The 23,709-nt window shown below is 37.5% G+C and overlaps 1 protein-coding gene across 1 annotated transcript in view; it reads right to left on the reverse strand.

Annotated features, from left to right (window-relative positions):
- magi2b (membrane associated guanylate kinase, WW and PDZ domain containing 2b) overlaps window positions 1-23,350 on the reverse strand; it is a gene marked incomplete at its 3' end in the record, with an annotated part of 85,795 nt that extends 62,445 nt beyond the window's left edge. The window contains exon 1 of the mRNA XM_084397647.1: window positions 21,005-23,350. Within this exon, the coding sequence (XP_084253773.1) occupies window positions 21,005-21,302 (298 nt within the window). The 5' untranslated portion in view covers window positions 21,303-23,350. The remainder of the gene's footprint in view (window positions 1-21,004) is intronic.
- Between the last annotated feature and the right edge of the window lie 359 nt (window positions 23,351-23,709).

The raw sequence follows: 23,709 nt of genomic DNA on the forward strand, positions 1-23,709 counted from the left end.
TGTTCACACCAGATGCTTCCTGCTAGTTGGCATCGTGTGAACTTGTTGACCTTGTGAACACATCAGTGTCAAGAGTGAAGACGGCAAGTAGCAGCGCGCACTCTGAGAGCACAATGACCAGCCAAGTCTAGCTGGAAATTAATAGTCTAATTAAAGATGACTTATGTCGGGGTCTCACAATAGCATTACCCTAAATAGGTCAATTATACACTTTGCCTACAAAGTAACACATGTTAAGGAGTTATATTAAGATAATATATTTAATTACACTAAAATAATATATTTGACATGAATCATTATATTAAAACATCATATATTTATATGTAGTGCATATATATATATATATATACACACACACACACATACATACATACATACACATATACATATATACATACATACACATATATACATATACACACATATACATACATACATACATACATACACATATATACATATATATATATATATATACACACTATAGCCTCTAAGTGCCATCTGAAATTTTCTTCTAGAATGATCATTTTTATAAAGCTTGTATATTTAAGTTAAGTAATTTCACTTAAATGACAATTAATAGGTCATTTGCATTGCCATTTAATTGAAATTATTGAACTTAAATATACGAGCTTGATAAAAATGATCATTCTAGAAGAAAATTTCAGATGGCACTTAGAGGCTTTTGCATCTGAACTCTTCATATATATATTAGTTATATATATATATATTATATTATATATAATTTTATGCAAAAATAAAATTTGTGTTTACATAATATGTGTGTGTACGGTGTATAATTATTTTGTACATATAAATACACACATATGCATGCATACATTTAAGAAAAATGTGCATGTATATATATTTATACATCATTTATATTATATATAAATATTTCATATATAAATAACACATTTTTCTTAAATATATACATGCATATGTGTGTATTTATATGTACAAAATAATTATACACAGTACACACACATATATTATGTAAACACATTTTGGATGTGATTAATATCTGTGATTAATGTGATTAATATTATATATATTAGAACTGTCAAAAAGTTTAATCGCGATTAATCACATCTAACATAAAAGTTTTTGTTTACATAATATATGCGTGTATATATATATATATATTATACACACACATATACACACATATATGAAGAGTTCAGATGCAAAAGCCTCTAAGTGCCATCTGAAATTTTCTTCTAGAATGATCATTTTTATCAAGCTCGTATATTTAAGTAATATTCAGTAATTTCACTTAAATGGCAATGAAAATGACCTATTAATTGTCATTTAAGTGAAATTACTGACCTTAAATATGCGAGCTTGATAAAAATGACCATTCTAGAAGAAAATTTCAGATGGCAGTTAGAGGCTTTTGCATCTGAACTCTTCATATAAATATATATAAATATATATGTGTGTGTGTGTGTGTGTGTGTGTGTGTGTGTGTGTAACAGTTATGTCTTCATTTAGTTTGTCTTGTTCAGTTCATTTGCCCTCATTGTGTTTCTTGATTAGTTACCATTCACACCTGTTTCTGTTCTCCCTGATTACGTTCTCCCTCATTAGTTCCCTTATAAAGTCTCCCTGTTCGGTTCAATCCACGGTCTGTGATTGTATGTGTTACCCTGAGTACTTTTTGTCTTCCTGGAATAAATATCACTTATTTGGATTATCTTCATCTTCATATTCTCTCTTGTCACCTGCCTTGTTAGCAGCGTGACAGAATCACCGACCGCAAAAAAAAGTGCAAGTTTAGTGATATTTGTTTTCCATATTTTTTTTATTTGTTATTATGGATATCCCCGCTGTCCTCCTATGTTTTGAGCAGGGGGAACTAACCTTAGAGGACCACACAAGGATCTTTTTGGAAGTTGCCCATTTGACTCACTACCCGGACCACTGCCTCTGCACTTTCTACCATGTGCGCTTGAACACCGCGTGCAGAGCGCAGTCGTCCGGAGAAGGTCCCTGGGGTAATATTGCTGCATTTGTGGAGTGGGTGCTGGCGAGCTGTAACTCATTCACCAAAACCAAACCAATCCAACCAGGCTTTGTTAGTACCATGATGCTGATCATCAACTTTCTCTGTCAACTCAGGCTTTGATCCTGAGTTTAGGTGTGACATCAGTAGCGAACAGCCAATCACATGCTGAGAAAGAGTGAAACTGCAATTTCATTTCTCGGAGCGCGATTCACTTCTCTCTTCTGCAGAATATTACGAGATTGAAAAATATTAAGAATTTAAACAAATTTACACAGCAAGAAGAAAATAGTGGTTTATGAAACACAACAACTAAAAGAAAAGGTCTTACTATATCAGTGCAAGTAAAAGTTGTGAAGTTAGTTTATACATTTGATAAAGGTATAGAGAGAATTGAACATTTAAGCTCACATGTAGACTTGTCATATTATAGCTATCATATTATAGTTATCTAAAGTGTATTTATATTGCCTTCATATATTTATTCATTTAAACTGTGCGTAATAATAATTGATAAACTAAAATTGTACATGTGTGATCGATTAATAATGAAATAATATCTAAATCATACCAAATTATTATTCTAAATAAGCATTGCTTAAAGCCAGACAATTTTGTCTTTAAAAAATCATTTGCAATGTGTGACCTTTCATTTGGAGTAGAAACAGGTGGAGTGACTTTATCGCATCAGACATGTGTCACTTTGCTCACAGCTGATTGGTCCAAGTTTGGTTTGCAACCTCTTACCTGGAGCGTAACCTGCCCCAGACCAGGTTAGCCGTGGAGCTTAAAGGAGAACTCCGGTCACTTTTAACATTGAGCTCATTTTTTTGTACATTTGGAGTGCTGTCAGTACAGAGAACAACGACAAAAATCAGTGTTGCCTACACCGAGTTATCCTCTTTTTAAAATTTGCACCCTGTTGACTTCAATGGGGCAATATTTAAACCTGCTTTTAGGCTCTTAACATCCTTGATGTGTCATTACAAGTGCACAGGTCATGTGAGTGATTCCTTCAGAGTGAACACGAGTGAATCTGACTGCAGTAGATGTGAAAGAAATGAATAAAAATGATGTTATTTAAGCCAGCGCACATACCTGTATTTACATCCTGTTTTCAGTCGAAGTCCAAAGTAGTCGATTGCCGAGTTCACGCGCGTGATCATAGGTAACTAAATACAGGTATTTGCGCACTGTGCACTTGTAATGACACATCAAGGATGTTAAGAGCCTAAAAGCAGGTTTAAATATTGCCCCATTGAAGTCAACAGGGTGCAAATTTTAAAAAGAGGATAACACGGTGTAGGCAACACCGATTTTTGCCGTTGTTCTCTGTACTGACAGCACTCCAAATTGACAAAAAATTAGCTCAAATGTTAAAATTGACCGGAGTTCTCCTTTACGTTACTCTGGCGATGAACACTGCTAAAAGCTAAACCACTTTCATGGTGCCTAAAACCCAGGGTTGGCGCAAACTAAACTGAAACATACCTGGCTAGCCACCTAAACCGGCTTCATGGTATAGGCCCCTGGAGTCACACTGAATCTTAAGACATTTTAAAGACCCCATCAAATCTAAAATACATATTTGGTGATTTTTAAGGCATATTTAGAAGGTCCAACTTTTTTTTTTTTATTATATATATATATATATATATATATATATATATATATATATATATATATATATATATATATAAATAAATAAATATATAAAAACATATACTGTATATATATATATATATATATATATATATATATATATATATATTTATTTATTTATATATATTAATATATATTTTCATCTATTTATTTATTTATTTATATATATATATAAATATATAAAATATATAAATAAACACACATATATATATATTTATATATTTATATTTATTTATATATATTAATATATATATATTTTTTTTTTATTTTTATTTATATATATATATATATATATATATATATATTTATATATTTATATATATATATATATCAATTCATTAGAAGTATAAAAAAATCAATAGATTAATTTTACTGGACGCTGGACTGTATTTGCTAATGTACAATAAATTGACAAACTTTTAGCAAATATTACAACAATTATTTAATTTTAATAATATTTATTATTTTACTATCTCTTAAGTGTTATTTCACTCGTCTTTTACATACAGGCATATACTTTTTTCAATAAAATGCTCTCTTTTTAAATGGTAGCAATAAACACTTACTAGCTAGATGACTAGCAATGGCAAGTAGTAAACAGTGTTGGGTAAGTTACTCTAAAAAAAAATGTTTTAATTAATTAAGCTGCTAATTACATCTTCAACAGATTAATTAGATTACTGTACCAATTACTCTCTCAAAAAAGTATTGTATTACTTATTAATGTAACGTAACTAAATAAGGTTAATTAAAAAGGTTACATTTCCTATTTTAAAAAGACAAAAATAGCATTTGCAAACTATTTACTTTTTAGGTATGAACATTTTATACTACATTATTCTTTAAAAATGGCACATCTGAAATGGCAAAAGTGATAGGCTGGCAAGCTCACTATAGTCTTACACACTGGAGAACATCATGAGATCAACATTCTGTTCGGAAAGATTTGATGAGTTTGTTTTAAATATATTCTGGTCGTTGAGAAGATCGACATTCTGATTGTTTGGAATGCGAGGATGAAAATTATACAGCAGACAGGAGTAACAATAACCCATAGTTACAGTGAAGCAGCAGAAGTGACCTTGGTATAACCCTTTAGAAATGAAATTCGTGTGGGTGAATGAAAAAAACAAACAGCAGCATCCAAGATGGTATGAGAAAAATCTGCACGCAACGGCTGCGGAGAAAATTATTAAGTGCTGAAATTGGGTTGAGGAATGCACTGGAGGTGTTTCAACTGATCTCGGATCACTTATCTTGTTGCTCGGCCTGTGAAAAAGAGGCATATCTGCTGAGAATACATCTTCATGACTCAGTCAATATTACAAGGAGAGAGTCTGAGGTCACAGCTGAGATTTTGTGGAGGAGGACAAACCTTTGACTCATGAGAGAACGCGGTCGCTTCATTTGTCAGCACGATGGATGACACAATGGGCAAAGGCATGACGTGAGGGTGAGAGAGAGTCGGACAGCTGTTAAAAACACTCTTTCTTTCTCACGCTCTCACTTTTCTCTCAATCCCAGAGGACGCTGCTTTGTGTCATCTCTCAGCCACTTCTCCACAAGTGATGACAGATGCTTGTTTATTAACCAGTCGATAAATTCAAAGACACACGTACATAAATAAACAGGCACAGGGATGAGACGGGACATGGTCGGGTTTAGACTGACTATCTAAAGAGGCCCGTTTCGGTTTTTAAAAGTCACATTTTGAGATACGAAGTCACACAATTACTATGGGAAGAACTCAATTGTGAGATATAGATATAAATATATAAAGTCAAAATTAGAAGATTTGGTCACACTGAGATATACCGTTACGGTAAAACCACATGTTCCTTTATCAACATATTTTGTTGATCTTGGAACAACATTTCTGTGTGAAATTATTCCTATCCCTAACCTAGCTTAATCTTGACTTAAACTGTAAACTTGTCCCTCAAATCTGATTGGTTGATTGGAATGTTGTTTCAGGATCAACAAAGATGTTGATCCAGGAACATGTTGTATTTGGTGAAATTATGGTCTCCATAAAGTCACATTCTGAGATATAAGGTTATTAGATATAGTCACATTTGAGATTTAATGTCCCAATGCCGACTTGGGCCATGTTTACACCTGGTATTAAGATGAGTTTTGGTCAATCGGATCACAAGTAGACGAGGGAGACACATTCCCGTTTACTCTTTTGTCCACTTTCAACCACTTCTGTCCTGATTTCTTCGAGGGGAGGGTCTATGGGCGGGTAAATGTATGGGCTTTTTTCAGATCATTCGATCTAATGGACAAAATGAGCTCACGCAATTTACATATGAACAAGACTGGAGACGACGGAAAAACAAGGAGAGCGGCAGTTTTCATTTCTTCTCTGACAGCCGCAAGATCACGCCGAATGCTATGTGTGTTAGAAATCAGGAATGGTGAGAGATCATTGTGACTATATCTCGTAATTATGATTTAGTTTCTTGTAATTTTGTAACAACAATATCTGAGATGTTGGAATTGCTTTGCTTCTTGCACTGTCGGGCCAGTGCGAGCCAGGGCTTTAAACGGGCCGTGCCGGGCTAATAGCCTCGGGCTAATAGCACCGGGCCTGCGTTTCCACTGTCGGGCCAGAAGCTCCACAGCGCTTCACTAAAACACGCCCGTAACACGCCTCTCTGGAACAACGTCACACTAACCCATCATTTCACCAACAAATGGAAGTTTTATCAGAAAACTAATCAGAAATCACTGGAAACAGCGTTGAAAACAAACATGAAAAGCGTCCGTTTGCTGGCATTTTTGTTGTTTACTTGAATATTTAAAAAACCAAGCATCGATGTTTTACCACAGGTTTACAATAAAAAGTGATACATTGATCATAATGAATTAATTTATGTCAAAACTGCACATTAGTCACTCAGAAATAAATTACCGTTAGGTCTATTTCACAAAAGAAAGAGGACACACTTACTTCTTCAGTCGCGTCTGTTTCTGTTTATCTGGTAGTTACAGGACATATTTACATCACATTTAGAAAGAATGATCATTTCTACAAATATATGCCACCAAAAATACGACCTGAGGAACTTTAGCACTCTCTCGACTCCCATACAGATATTTTCAGTCAGAGAAACAGAGGAAGCTCCCGAAAAAAAAGTTGCTTTATTTTATGATAGTCCGGTATAAAGAGACGAGACGTAGGCCTGCCACTGACAGATAAAATAAAAACATGACTGTGATAGCCTTTATGATTGGTCTGATTTCTTCAAGCCTTCACTATGTTTTTTACTATGCGTATCTTCAAGCGTTTACTATGGTAATGGTTAGCGCGCATAGTTGCATCACAAACAGAAGGCATTCAAACATGAACGCGAGTTAAATCATTTTAAAAGTCTTTAATGCTGACAGAATCATCCGGCGCTGCCGTCTCCCGACTCAGGTGAACTCCGCCTCTGTTCGTAACCACTCCTCTATCCCGAGCTGGCCCACTTTGGCCCAAGGTATTCGACGGCCGTTGGCCCCGAGTAAGCCCCGATCAAGCCCCGGAAGTGACAGTGGAAACGCGACTGGCCCTGGCACGCACTAGCATGGCCCGGCCCTGGCCCGACAGTGGAAACGCGGCTATTGTGAGAGGTAAAGTCACAGAGGTGGAAACAGGCTTCCACAGGTCTGACCCACAATATCTTCCGTACGATATGGTTAATATTCTCTGATAAGGTGGGAATATGTCACCATATTGATTTGTTTTCACTAGAGAGGAGGTTAATAAAACATTCCAATGAGTTTCAGCGGTTTCTTTTTGACAGCATAATCACAGCTGACACCACTGCCCTCGCTGAGGACAGCTGAGCAGAGGATCGATCGCCTGAAAGTTTTCCTCCATTGGAAAGTTTTTGGGTGCTAGAGGCCTTCGGCTCAAATAGACTAAAGCGGAGAGCCGTGAAACAGCTCTGGACACAGAGAGAGAAACCACGTGTGATGCCAGCCAAGAATCAATATCTCCCATTCGCTACCACCGACTCCTACGAGAGGTCAGATTCTACATCTCCTTTGAGTAGATACAAACACACAATATTCCTCTCTCAACTCTTTGTTTCTTTCTTCAGAGGCAGAGATATCCAATCACTGTGCTCCTTACCTCTGTTTATTTCATTTTAGAAAGCTGGACCATTGGAGATGTGGCCTAGTAGCCTGGCATATTAAGTGGGCGACATGGGTTTGAATCTGGCTCTTTTTGCTCTCTATGCACTCGGATTCGTCACGTACGATAGATTCTGACAATCAAAACAAAAACAGGCTTGTGTATTTATGACATCAATTACTGTTTTTTTTTTTTTTGTTCTAAAACAGATGTAACTTAAAATGTTATTTGAGTATTTTACTTTTCATATTTTTAGTACAGCAAAACTACAGTGCTTCCAGTAGACTATCAGAGCTGTCAACACTGGATATATGTCACACCCCACTTATATATAAAACTATATATTATTAAATTGTATACATAAAACTATTTTATTTACAATTTTCATGACTATTGCTTTATCCAAGTAGTCTACACTATTTATATCAATCAATATTCAGAAACAGGTGCAGTTATTTTTCATAAATGAAATTTTTCTTTTTCGTTGATTAAAATCGGTATTGGTAATATTATTTTTTAATATGAAAGAAATCATTGCCTACCACTGCCATTGCTGTTCTTCCCCGAGGGGGAACCCCCCCCAACAATTGCACATGCCCCCTCACTTTGTGTGCTCTGGCATCGACCCTTGAAAGCCTACAATCAGCAAACGTAAAGAAAAATGGCCCAGACACCTGCATTTGAACTCTACATAAGGCATGACACCCTTCTGTCTTTTTGACTCAAACAATCTACATTTACAACTAGGCGTAAATCCAAAACGCATAACCGCAGCTATCAATCTCTTCCCTTTGTTAAATAAAGAAAAGAGAGGACTGCTAATTATGGTTCTGATATCTCCATCTGACTCACTTTGTTTGTCCTGTGACGATGATTCACATTACAAAATCACTCACACCTCTAACTCTAACAACCCAAAGGCAGCACAATTATGTTTATGTGATGACATGGCAATATACAACAATTTGAAGAGTATAAAGTGCTGGCACCAGCAAACTAAAAGCTTATGAACTACATAACCAATAATAAAAAAAGAATTTGATTGGATTGATGCATATGAGACCACTTCAGAACTGGATGGCACAGCACTTTGGGATTGGGCACGCTTCCCCAGCGTTAACAACACTGGTCATGGCTGGAAAACAATGAGAATTGAGATCCGTAACACTCTTCCCAGTGAAATGTCACAATAAATCGTACCCACAGTAAGTCCTTACTTGGGGCGCTGGTAGGTTACGACCTACGACCTGTCCCTGAAGGAGGGAACGGAGACGTTACGTACCCCCCTGCCACAGCCCTGAACCACTGGGTGGGATCCCTGTCTCAGCTCCTCAGCAAAACATGAATGAAGTGAGTAATGCAGGTCATATTTATACCCGTATGTATGGGTAGGTGAGACTCGGCATGCAAATCTCACTGGCCAATGTCCATTGGCTCATTTTGCTACCACTTGGAGGTGATTGGGCTTCCAGGCGAGACCCCATGATGCCAGTCCGACATAACATCTTCGTTCCATCCTTTAAGGAACGGGGGTTACATTAGAAAGACGTTTTAAATACTACAAGTAAATCTAGGCATCACAACATTGTAATGTACAGTATGACATTTTTTTATTTTGAGATTTGCTAAAGATTACATTACATTTAATGGTTAATTTTAATAATTTGACAAACATTTTTAAATGTATAAAGCTGGAACCAACAAGCTAAGTGAATTTAGGCATCACAAAACTCTTGATATAGGTCTATATATCGCAGCCACAAATTAATATGCGAGCAGCACATATTGCACAGCTCTGTTATGCATGAAGAACCTGGAGATCCCATCACCAAGAGTTTGTTTGTACAGTAACTTCATCTAACTAATTAGTCTTAAGTTCAACAAAAAATATGCCACTTAATCCTATCTGAATTCGCTATGGTTAGCCTAGCGCTAAAATTTCTGTAGAATGGCCAAACAGCATAGATCATTCATAAAGCCATACATAAAGGAAATTGCATGCTCATGTCTCAAGCGTCTACACCAATAAGCTCTGCTGTAAAAACCAATGAAAATGGGAGTGGGCGGATCGACACGCATCAACGCCCCATGTCCAGACTGCACTCAGTCCGATCCCCTTTGTTTTACACATACATTTTTCAGCACACACACAGAACAGACATCTAGAAAATATTCACAAAATAGTGTAAGTGTTGATTTAAATTTTCAACAGCATTTCTCAGAAACCACTTACTGTCGTCATCTAAAAAACATTTAATTGAATGAGGGACCCAAATCATATTTACCATAGGAATCAAGAAATCATATTGAATCAGGGGTGGGTTCTGTTGACTAAGGCAAGCAAGCGACCTTCAGTTTTAGTACTCCAGAAACAGACACAACAGGATGATTTCATTTATGTCATCTTGAAAAGTGTATCATGTAAAAGTGAGGAGAAAATGTCTATGATATCTGTATCCCATAAATGGTAAAGTCTTTTTGCAAACGAATGAGCCTTTTCCTTTCCACTGACTCTACAAAAGATCTTGATGAGCTCAGGTTGATTAATCTAAATATAGAAATTGAATCTTTGTGCGTCACTTCAAGGTTTCCATTCCTAAAATTACAATGAGAAATTGGACCTGGAACTTTAAGTGGTTAAAATAGAGTTACCAAAAAGGACAGGAACTATGGCAACCAACCCATTTTTAGAAAGTAAATGACATTATTAGTGTCGATTCCTGATGCTCATACTTTTGGTTTAGGGATTTGAACAAAACAAAAGTATTACAGCTTAGAAGCGATTTTTGCTTGGTAGATGATATGCCATAGCTCACCGCTTTTGTTTGTCAAGCATTGCTCAGATATCTGGCCACTGAAGCATAAAATCAGACCCAGAATTTAAAGGCAATGATGTCATGTCAAATATGCGTCTTTGTCATGCAGAATCATCTTGGACCATGTCCCACCTAAATGGTGCCGCGATCTCCCACCATCTGCCGGAGGAAGGTCAGTTATTTTTCCTCTAAAAACATCTTGAATTTGCATGTTGCAATATGTGACTTCTCTATGACCAACACTACTGGCCTAATTTCAAGCCATTGACACAATTCTCCCTTCTCCCAAAGCATCTCTAGTTTATGGTGTATTCTTACTGTGTATATAGTGTCTGTGTAACATGATCTATCTGTCCGTCTATCTTTCACTGGTGAGGTGTAAAATAGATACTTTGGTGTCGAGTTTAATACAAGTTAAAGGGTTAATTCACCCAAAAGTGAAAATTCTGTCAGTAATTACTCACCCTCATGTCGTTCCAAACCCGAAAGACTTTCGTTCTAACCCTAGAAATCTAGTCGCACCCTAGCGGCAGCAACATTTATTTTGCATCCAGGGTAGTCTAGCAACTCTCCGTTGACTTTCGAGCTGGAAAAACCAAACTCTAGTCAGGCCAATCAAATCGTGTATAGAGTCGGTGGGTGGGCTTAACATAATGACGATAGAGTTGTGACGGTTCCGCGTGAATTCCCTGCCACTCGAACAGCGGTCTTTCGAATCGGCATCGACTCTGGAGGACTTGCAGTTAAAGGGATAGTTCACTTTGAAATTAATTTTTGATATGTTTTAGCTTACCTCAAGGGCATCCAAGATGTAGGTGTCTTTGTTTCCGCAGTAGTTTCAATTTTGATATTTTTAGGTCAAACCGTTCTTGTCTGTCAGTCATATAATGCAGGTCGATGGTCACTGTCTCAAAACACAAGCACAGAGTCCAAATTAAAACAATTCCCCACGTCCAAATGAAACAATTCCCCATCATAAGTACACATTGATGGCCTTAGACACGAAACGAGCGGTTTGTGTGAGAAAACGAACAGTATTTATATCGTTGTTATCTCTTGAAAACAGCACACGTCCAAATGATCTGACGGCGCGGGCGGATATAGATATATACATAGATGTCGCCTTGGCTACTGCAGTTCATTGGAACGAAACCGTAGCCAAGGCGACATCTATGTATATATCTATACCCGCCCGCGCCGTCAGATCATTTGGACGTGTGCTGTTTTCAAGAGATAACAACGATATAAATACTGTTCGTTTTCTCACACAAACCGCTCGTTTCGTGTCTTAGGCCATCAATGTGTACTTATGATGGGGAATTGTTTAATTTGGACGATGGGGAATTGTTTTAATTTGGACTCTGTGCTTGTGTTTTGAGACAGTGACCATAGACCTGCATTATATGACTGACAGACAAGAACGGTTTGACCTAAAAATATCAAAATTGAAACTACTGCGGAAACAAAGACACCTACATCTTGGATGCCCTTGAGGTAAGCTAAAACATATCAAAAATTTATTTCATAGTGAACTATCCCTTTAAGCTCTTCTTTGAGAAAAGAACAAAGAACGGCACTTAAGTCATTCTTAAAAAAGATGTGATCGTAGTTTTGCCGACCAGATACGGCAAAAGTTTAATCTACTAGCTCCGCTGGTGGGGAAACGCTCTGGTTGGTTGTAGCGCTATCCTATTGCGTGCAGAGGGAATTTGAAAGACAACCGTTTATTGAGCCGTGCCAATGGTGAGTTGCCAGACCTAACATCTTGATGTAGGTCTGGCTTGCCAGGCTACTTTCGTTCATCTTCGGAACACAAATGAAGATCTTTTTGATGAAATCTGATGAAATCTTTCTGTCCCTCCATTGACAGCCTACACAACTACCACTTTCAAGCCCCAGAAAAGTAGAAAAGACATCTTAAAAGTAATCCATGTGACTCCAGTGGTTTTATGAAGCGACGTGAGTGCTTTGTTTGTGCAAAGAAACATAATTTACCACTTTAGTTGCAAAATATTAATCTTCAACACCCATTCACGCAACAACGTCTGCTCTCTTACGCCAAATCATTCCGCCCGGTCTAAACGCTTGTAATAGGTTTACCATTAGAAGAAGGTTTGATGATGTCTGATGACTCGTTATTTAAATTTTGTTCATTTTGAATAAATAAAAGTTACACAGTGTCCCTTTAAATGACTAAATTTGGAAATGAACTGACCTATAACTGAATGCATTTTCTACCTCAATCCCATCCAACATAACCAAAGACAAAAACAACAACAGTTTGAATTTCAAGTAAATACATATGCTCTGGGGGTCAATTCTGGATCTCTGTGACAAAGCACACGCTCTGGGGCATTGAACAAGACATTAAAGCCTACAGCCACATAGTGATTACTGCACAAAAAGACCTTTCTCTGCCAGCCTCTATGACTCTAGGCTCTTAAAGCACCGTCTTTGTTTTGTATCCCGCTGTTGAGTAATTCAACACAAGCAGTCTACACCTCTTTAATTTGCCTATGCATCTCTAATCCCAAAACAAACATTTTGTTCATCTTCATGTTCTCCACAGCAAGAATACGGAAACTGTGGGCTGCAGAGCAAACATCGAATGCAAACAGTTCATACACAATGTATTACAGTGATACGCTTTTATACAGCGCTACACGGTATGCTAAAATTAAAGCTGATTTCAAAAGTCTAGCATTTATAGTAGGCCGTGGATATTATTTATTTTGCAGACGCTGTATTTTAGATACTGAAGCTAATTCTGTGATAAAACACACAGCTGTGTGGACTCTCTTGACTAAGAATATTTCTAATTTGAAAGCACAGATTTTATTTGATTATTAGATTCAAAGTGCTTATGGCTGATTCAGACATTACAATATTATGAAGTTTTTTTTGTTTGTCTGGATCAACTAATTTATAAAAAAAAAACTTAAATTAGCACGAATGAGCATGTTCTTAATTTCTAAATTAAAATGTTTATATATATTATATAAAAAAATTTTTTTTTTTTTTTACTGCTTATTAATATTTGGGGTAAAGAATTGTCAGCCAAATCCAACGAACATTTTCACCTTTTTTAACAAGTCAAAGTTAGTTCAGATTGTAACATGTCATGTGGTGAGACAACTCCCACCAAAAAAATATTTTATATTTTATACCAATCCCAATCCCAATTACACCAATCCCAAATTATATTTTTATAAGATTTATGAAATAATTTATTCATGATATTTGTAAAAGAATATTTTTATAACGAAAACTATATTTAAAAATATTTTTGAAAATAATGATTAAGATACACTCAAATGCATTCAAACTGTAAGCAAAAAACTCATTTGACGGTTATACCACATTAAAAAAAAATCATTAAACTTATGCTTCTTGTTGACAATGGCACAAATTTTTCAAAACCTTTAAACAAGTTGTCCAAAATGACACATCATTGACCCTCCGTGATGCAAATTACTGAAGGCCATATACAGGATGCTGAAGTAACATCAGCATTTTTGTTACAATATTAAAAGTGAAACAGTCCTTGGCCTGCATTCTGTATTACTGTAAAATGGATCAACAAAACTGCATGCGCTTGGTAATAATGTGTGCATCTCAAGGTAATAAACACAACAGAAGAAAGAATAGAGAATGAGAAACTTGTGCATTAAAGAAAATTAAATCCGCTCTTTTATAAGTCTATCCGGCAAAGCGAGCTCTCTGTTCCCTGCAGTGTAGAAAGCACAGAGCCGAAATTAACTGCAGTACCGTTCACTTCATGACAGATGGCCAAGTGTTTTTATGCACAGATCTAAAGGATAAGAACCCATATCATGATTAATTATTTACTAAATATGTTTTTCTCATGCGGATAATCAAAGTAAGGCAGCCAGTTTGAGAAACAGTTTCATAAAAATGAAAATCTTGCTTGCACACTCTCCGGCTCCCGCGTTTGTCATGTTAACATTCAAAACGGCTGTCTTTGACATCTCGTGCGCTTGTAGTCGTGACTTAATAATGGATCAAAGGCGCTTCTGTGCCCTGATTGGTCGACGGTGTACCCACTTCAAAATGGCAATCACAACATCAGCATTAAGTATATCATTCTGTCTGACGGGAACCATGCAGTTCTGTCCGGTTGATTGCAATCAGTCACTCCGGTAAGCACATTAAAAACCATCATAATCCCAAATAGCAGCCTAGAGGGATTCCAGATGGATCTGCTTTACAAATTAGGTGGCACTTGTGCTCCACTTGCTTAGTGAGTGGAAGACTGCAGAATATAATGCTCTGTGCTGCTAGTGGCTTTATGGAGACTTTTCCGTTTTCATGATTAATCGGACGCGGTGCCCGAAAGGTGCGTTTCATCCTTTAGGTCTAGACCAAATTGCCAAAATAGCTGGAATGTTACATTGCATAATGTGCAAAAAGCCTAAAGAACATTCACAGCTCTCTTAGGGAATTGTTTCCAGATTTGCAACCAGCCAAAAGACAGACCGCATCTAATAAATATGTAGTGTTGTTACAACGAGGAGGACAAATGGCATTATGGCAGATATTTTAAAACAGCTCTTTGTGTTAAAGGGATAGATCACACAAGATTGAAATTATTTCATCATTTACACTCATCCTCATGCCGATGATGTTCCTTCTTCTGTTGAACACAAAAAGAGATGTTTAGCAGATTGTTCACACTGCTCCTATCCATACAATAAAAGCCAAATCATGACAAACCATTAACAAACCATAGAAATATGACGGCAACACCATGTTTCCGTATTGCACGCAATTGGTTCTTGTTTGTTTTGTAACCAATCACAACACGCCAAATTGCATAAATGAGAAAAAATAACTACTGTAATTTCAGTCTCACACAAAAGTAATCGAATGATTTCCGAAAACACGCTTGGGTCGTAAGTTGTTTGGACTACTTTTATGGATTTTTTTTTTTTTTTTTTTTGCAGGCATTTTGTCACCATTTACTTTCATTGTATGGCAAGGAGCAGCGTGAACATCATCTGTCTCTTTTTTGAGTTTGACTGAAGAAAGAAAATCACAGGTTTTCAATGTTGGGTGAACTATTCCTTTAAAGGGGCATTTCACCCATTTGAACATTGTTTTTTATTTAAAGTGGGTCATATATGTAGTCGAAATGTAAAAGAAATTTTGAATTTGGTGCCTTTGTGACCGAGAAAAGACAAAAAATAACTTCAGGACGCATTTGTATGAAAGACAACAACTCCCACAATGCACCACATTGCACAGCTCCGCAAGCCACTCCCACTAATCCAGAAAGCGCATATCTGCCTATAAGAGAAATCACTCTTCCGTCTACAAGGCTAGCTACCACCAGAGCTTGAAATTCATTTCACATTCACACAAAATGTCTAGTTAGTTGGCAAACTCATTAGTGCATTACTCCTCGTTTGTATTTCTTTCGAAAAGGTGAATTATTGCATGGTACCTGGATGTTCAGTCAGAACATATGCGGTGCGAAACTAGGATAGTTCAAAACACAAACGTCCGTGTCCTCGTCTGATTCAGAGATTTCGTCCAGGAGAAATTGTCCTCGTTGAAATTCTTTGCCACAGACGGACTCTATCTCTGTGTTCGTAGCGGTTCGTAGTTGCATAGTGAGATCACCGGCGCCGCCAGTTCGCCCTAACTCGAGCCAGTCCGGCCTCCTCGTCCGCGGCAGGCAGGTCTTCTGCCTCGGCTGCTCTTCGCTATAATGCGGCTTGTAAAGGTAGCCACAAACACCTGATTCAAGCATCAGACTTCCGAAATCCTCTTCTTCTATATCATATTGAGCACTCTCCTCCGCTATTGTCATAACTTTACATCTGTCTCCACAGCGCCTGTTAGCTTAGCTTCAAACAAGATGGAGGATATTGCTTCCAGTTTCAGAGAGTAAAGTCCCACCCACTGATCTGTAATAGGTCTGTAGCGTGAGCGGGTCCCGCCCCCTGGGAAAGATGAGGAACGAGTGCTTGTAGTCTCAACAGAACCCCCCCCCCCCCTTACACTTTCTCCTACAATGACGCAAAATGACGATTTTTGCGTCATTGTAGGACGAAGCGTAAGAGGTAAATAACGGATTTCTCCCGTCTCAGGGGAAAATGAGAGAGTGTTGCACGACCATTCAATAGTATGACTGGGTTTCTAACAATGCAAAGCTTAATGCAAATGGGTGAAGTGTCCCTTTAAGAATTAAACAAAATATAAACTATAATTTATGGAATTGGTCACTAGTTAAAAAAAAAACTGCTGTCAAACTGCCATTTGAGCAGACTGAGGTAGACAAGTAAATAATATTTTCGAATGCCTTTAGAAATATAAGTGTGGGACGCAGGTTCAGTTGCGTAGGTTCAACATTTTCCTTGTGCAAATGGCAATGCGCAGCTGTGCATTTTAGAGGAGAGTGGGGTAAGATGAGCCACTTTTTTCCCTTAAACTGTCCTCTAGGCAACATCATTAATAATTATTAGCGTTAATAAAAATAAAAACACCTTGATATCTTGTCTGATTTCAACTGAACATATATACCTACATAATCCTATAATGTTCATTGGTAACATAAACTGTTTTGCATTTCTCATGTGCATCTCTCAGTCTGGCTGGAGGTGACAGGTTCCTTCTAAATATATGATCAACATTATGCACAGTTTGCTAGATTAAGGGGCGACACATCTTACCCCGCTCTTATGTGTTCTCTTTAGAGATGCAAAGGAAAGGGAGATCATAAGAGATGGCAAATTATGAAATATTGAAAAGCACAGATGAAAGAAGATGACTTATTTAAAAATGACTAAATGCAAGATGAAATACCAAATCCATCCCACATCTCTAAGGAAAATGCCGACCATTATGACAGAATAATGACTGTCATGGATAAATTACACTTCAAAGCAAAATAAGTTAAACCCCCGAGGCTGCAGAAATCTGCTCAGAGTCATGTTCGTGTTAATCAGTTTCCAAATCCATTTGTGCAAACTGAATACGTTATATAACCAATTATTGCACTTCACAACTGAAAAATAATGAGATTATATTGCTGATATTTAAAAACTGACAGCGCATCATAAGAGTCTGGGAAAACTGGAGGTCGCAGCACCGGATCGTTCGATGCGCTGAGAGCAAAGTAGTGTAGTGGCACAGGATTACGAGACCACTAAACCAAATATCTGGCCCAGGAGATTAAATGAAAACATTAAAGACGACTTCTAAAATAAGACGGCAATAGACGTGCTTTATTCCAAATGAAACGTGGTGGTGCTATGCGGAAATGTGATGTATGAAGGCAGCCTAGTTGACTATTTAGCTTGATATTTATATAACTGTCAGAATTGGGTCATTATGACAAGTTGGGCATCAAAGTCCCTGTAACCACCAAGCCACAAAAGTTAGTCTTGGACATGCACCAAGACACACCAATACAAACACACCATCTCCTCCATCACATCAAAGCAGGATGGACTGACTGAGACAAAAATAACATATGTTGTGGCAGTCGGCCCATCAGATCCCAAAGGATAGGACGCACACGCATATAATACAAACTATTAGGCTACCTACTGTATCTTGTTGTACTTTAATATGTCTTAAAGGGACAGTTCACCCTTAAATGAAAATTAAGTCATTATTTACTCACCCTGGTGTTGTTCTAATGCCATGATATGCCCTTCTTTCTTTTATGGACCATTGTTTTTACAAATGTCCCACTCGCACTCGTCCATATAACGGCAGTGACTAGCGACCAGCAAAAAGTATCACAGAATGAGGGTGTTATGGGGTATATGATACGAAATTTTATGTATTATTTAACGAAAATCCTGACCTTAGCCATTGGTCTTGTTCGTTTGACTCTGTTAGCGCCACAGTTCACTCTGTCTCGCCCATAAAACGCACACAAGTTTTGAGAAATCAATATTAACAAAAATATGACACAAAATAAGATCCCTGAACCTTCTTCTCTGAGGTGAATATATCCGTTTTGTTCGTCGTAACAACATTTTTTCACACTCACATCTGTCAACTGTCATTCTGACTGTCATCAGTGTGGTCCAGAGATAGCCTAATTAACTCAATTTAATAACAATAATAAATAATTGGGATTTATCGGCGTTGCATCGCATTTTTGTTAATCTTGATTTCTCCCAGAGATGTTGCGTGTGAATTGAATTGCAGCGACTGAACGTTCAGTCAAATTGAGGTTGAGTAAATGATGACAGAACTTTAATTTTTGGATGACCTATCCCTTTAAATACCCGTTATTTAGCTTAGCAGGACAATCACATAACACAACTATTAGAAAAAACACCACCGGAATAGTATGTTTAGATATATTCGCAATGTATATTAGCCTAGTTAGTGTTCCGCTACAATGAGAAATCATGGTGCAGGCCAGTCCATTCCTGCATTCAAATGCCTTACTGTACCAGATTTCAATCATTAAATCAATTTATTCAGCTAGCCTCTCTGTTCTTACGGCCATTTACAATATAAGCACACTATAAAACGCCTTTCGGACAAGTTCCCCAAGCCCTGATCTTCAGCAGCCAGTCAATATTTACTCACTCAGTCCACTGATCTGGATCTCCCTAGACACAACTATTGCTTGCATGAAGATATTTTTTGCTTTCACTTGGGAACTGGGGATGCTTTCCAAAGCGCTGGCCCGGGGGCTGAAGTTCGCTTCAAACAAGAGCGAAAAACACTGCAAATGTACTATAAGCATTGTTGAAAACTCAGCACTGTAGGCCTAAAGACAGATGCATGCCTTCAAATCCCATCTCTGTAAGTCAACATCTGTGTGAAAGATAGCATCACTCCTCCCATTTACACAGCAAGTACCCTCTCCTTTTCTCCACCGAATGCCATTGTTTTTTAAGAGCTGCCACCATATGGCAAGCCATTTTAATATTCATCCCTGAACAGTACTGGACTAGGATCTTTAATATCCTAGATGTTACTAGTATTTATTCCAACTTTACTAGTCCATATTTACATATAATACATAAGTGACATTAAGACACTAGTGTTTATCCCCACTGTTATTAGTAACATTTCTAATCTCACTAGTTACTGTTGCCTTTTTACTTGAATGACTTGAAATGAAAATCAATGAAAATATTGCTAGTAAAATGTTACTAGTAACTGGAATGCATCCTAACGTCTATTCAATGTATAACAGTGTTTGTTTGTTTTTTACAATTATTGATATACTTTATACTTTAATAAGCTTTTTATTTTTAAATTTTAGTTTAATTGAGTAATTATGTTATGTGCCTTTGTCATTTTTATTTAAGTTTAATTGATTTTTTATCTCAGTTTTAGTTTTTATTTATTTCCAGTTAGTAATTTTAGTGCTTCAACTCAAGTTATTTGCTAAGGCAACATTTTAAAATTTTCATTTAGTTTGCATGTCCCATTTCAAAGATGCCCTGATATGATTGTAAATCGCTTTGGGTGTACAGTAATAAATGCCTCATTCATTCATGTCTAATATTTATATATCTTATATATATATATATAGAACTACTTACTTATGTATTAAAGGACTAGTCTAGTACTTAATTGAATAAGCTATAACCTAATAGAATAAGTTCTAGTACGAAAATAAATAGTTACTAACTAGAACAAGGCGACCAGCAACGAATGGAGTGCGTACTTCGAAAACACAGATCCACAAAGAATTAAAAAAAAAATTCAATTACCAGTGACAATTGCCTAGTTAATTGTCACTATGATAGTGAGTAGTAACAAAAGAATAAGTACTAGTATGCATAAGTATTAGGCATACAAGTCACTACTGGAATACGGCCTATCTAATAAATAGTTGCTACTGAGATTTAAAAATAATTAACTAAGTCAACACTGATTACTCACTAGTCAACTAACAGTTCTAGTAAAATACTGCTCATTTATACTACTAATTTAAGAACCAGTAACTATAGCTACTACTTAGTGCTAAGGAATAAATGTTAAGCAGGCTTGCCACAGCCACCGTGCAATTTACGAGATCAATGAAATTGCCTTCAAATATTCGCCCAGTTTGCCCATGGCGGACCCGCGGGCCAAAATATCGGGGAGGAACAACCTCCGCCCCCTCCTGATTCCACGGTGCTTACGATAAAAAAAAAAAAAAAAACTCTATTTATATTGAAACGTGACAATCCGCTACATTGTAACTTATGTTGCCACGAGCGACAATGGAACGTTCGCGGCTACAATCGAATCGATAACCACACCGATCGCGCGCCGTATCCAAATGCACCTTTGTGTGTAAACAGGATTTCTGCTGAAATAATGTGCAGACAGACAGCAGTCCCAGACAGCGGAGGGGTCGCTCGCACGCTCGCTCGCTCGTTCTCACGCAGATATGTTTATCCTCACCTTGCTTCACGCACTTCAGCCGGAACGGGTCTTTGCAGTGCTTGATCACAGCCAGCACATCCCTGATGGTGAGCCCTGCCACCGGCGTATCGTTGACCTCCAAGAGCAGCTCGTCCTGGGACAGCTTGCCGCTCTGGACGGCCACCTTACCCTGCTTCACCTCCCCAAAATAAGGGAAATTGCCATTCTCGGCGCCCCCTTTCAAGTCAAACCCCAGCTCACCCTCTTTATTCCTGGTGAGCACCGCTTCGTGGACTTTGTTCGTCCAGTGGTTCTTCTTCTTCAGACTCTTTGACATCGCTGACAATTGACGACTCGCCTACCAGTGTGCGTCTGCTGGATGGCACCACATCCCTGCCCCAGTGTGGCGTGTCCCGAGGCGCGCTCAGATCCTCCGCGGCTGGCCGCTGCTCGTAGTATCCATGTTGCATGCGGTGGAGTTGCGCTGAGAGCTGCAGCAGCAGTACGCAACTGGATGGAGGAGCACGCTCGCTTACACGCTGACTGCCGAGTGACCCGGATGTGATGTCTACGAGGAGGCAGGAATGCTAGTGCATTCCTTAGAGCGGGCTTCACGCAAAAGTGTCTTGGAGGAAAAGAGAAGGGAGATGTGCAATGGAAGGTGGCTTAAACAGGATGTTATGTTGTTCGATTGCAGAGTTTATGGAACAGATCGAGTCTGTTTCCAAGAGTTAAGCTACTATTGTTGAGTTACTAACTCAAATATAATAAGTATAATACAAAACAGACATGTACATTTTCTGAAGAAAATGTGAGTGATGCTTGCCATGGAAAAACTCAGCACTAGGCAGTTCTTTTGCGTGATTGCTAGAAAGCTAACTCCCAGGTCTGTGCAATGTTGTGATACTGAGATAACCCATGAGGCATCACAGTGTAAGATATCACACTGTTTATGTTGCTATATGGTTACTACGGATGCTTTAACTGGTTTATGGGGTGTGACTAGACAGTTACCAGGGTGAAATAGACTGGATGTCTGGCCGAATCAAAAGTCAAACCTGTGTCTCTGTGATGTTCTGGTGCTGAGATGTGGCTTATTCATGTTGTCACACGGTTGCTAGGGTGCTCTTAATGGTTGCTAGGGTGTGGCTACACAGTTACCAGGTTGAAACTATAGACTAATGTGACATATATCTGAGTGAAACGTTATTGCTATTGTTAGTTGTATAGTTATTGTTCCACAATCTTTTTTTTTTTTTTTTTTTTTTATGTAGGGCGGGACTCGATTTTGCCCATTGGGAATTTTTGGATCGTTTTTCCGCTTTCGCGTCAATAAACGTCATCAGAGAAGAGATGTCACTGCAAATAAATATTAATTAGATACACTTGAATTAAAAAATAATGATGTGCACAGATAAATACTGCAATATCCCATTAAAAAATAAGAACGGTCCATTTGGATTTCATGGTAACTTTAAACCAGTTGAGAGACTCACTCGCATAGGCTACTCCTAAAGACATTCACTGGTCGCCACTTAGCCTACTGTGTACTGTGTAACCTGCAGAAAGAGTCACCGAAGGAATCAGTGAAGGAATATTTTTGGTAAATGGATTCAAATGGAATCAAAATATCCCACTTGTAGCCTACTCTTATAATGTAGTTGGTTAATAAGGTATTAAACAGTCTTAGTGTCACGCCCGGAACTATCTTTGAGGAATCGACTCTCAATTCCCAACCCCAACGTCGCGGGAAAAAGAATCGGTTCTTTGAAGGATCGACTCATAACATAGGCTACTATCCAAAGCTCACTTAGAATAGTTTTAGTGAAGTTTAGACTTATTTCAAACTCATATAGAATACGAGTCTACCTAGTCAGCAATTTTGGCCAAAAATGCTTTCTAGGTAGAAAGCTCGCTAGATACAGCCGATGATTGGATTCTTTCATACTATTTCATATTACATTCTTTGACAAAAATCAAGACGACAAAACGAAAATCCTTTTGTTTTCCATTATGGTTTAATACTCGTATAGCTTCGCGAAGAAATTGCAAGGACGTTTCATTCAATATTACATCATCATCAATATTTTTACATCATTTACTCACCCTCATGTTTTCTTTCTTCTGCTGAACACAAAATATATTTTAAAGAATGTTGGTAATCAAACGGTTGATGAGCCCCATTTACTTCCATAGTAGGAGAAAAATATATACGAAGTCAATGGATACCGTCAACTGGAGCCTATCCAATTGTATCCACGAGTAATGAAATAATTCTAAACTCACAGTTCCAGGAATCTAAATTCACTATAATTTTTGTTAGTATGATTAATAATAATGGCTGTATAAAAAAAAAAAAAAAACAGACGAGATTGAGCAACATTTATGATACTTAGATTATGCAGATTATATGCAGATTAAAGTGGATAACGTGTTCAGTAAATATTGTCTGGATTGGGATTACAAGGCTTTTTCGTAAAAGGTCTATATTTTTTGCTAGACTTATTGACAACAGTTTAACGGGCTCATATTTTTCAACCAGGATAAAAGAGCTATAATAAAACCTTTAAAAATGTACATGTTAAATCTACATCTAATGTCCATTAGTTAAAATCCATTATATAGTATTACTACCACACAAGGGAACTTATTCAGCAATAAATGCCCATAAATTCCCCCTAAAAGCTAAAGTGCCTTGGCATAGGCAATATTCAGAAACAATTGCGCCCATTTGGCATCCACAA

The sequence above is a fragment of the Rutilus rutilus genome, assembly GCF_951802725.1.
Source record: "Rutilus rutilus genome assembly, chromosome: 23".
Taxonomy (NCBI): Eukaryota; Metazoa; Chordata; class Actinopteri; order Cypriniformes; family Leuciscidae; genus Rutilus; species Rutilus rutilus.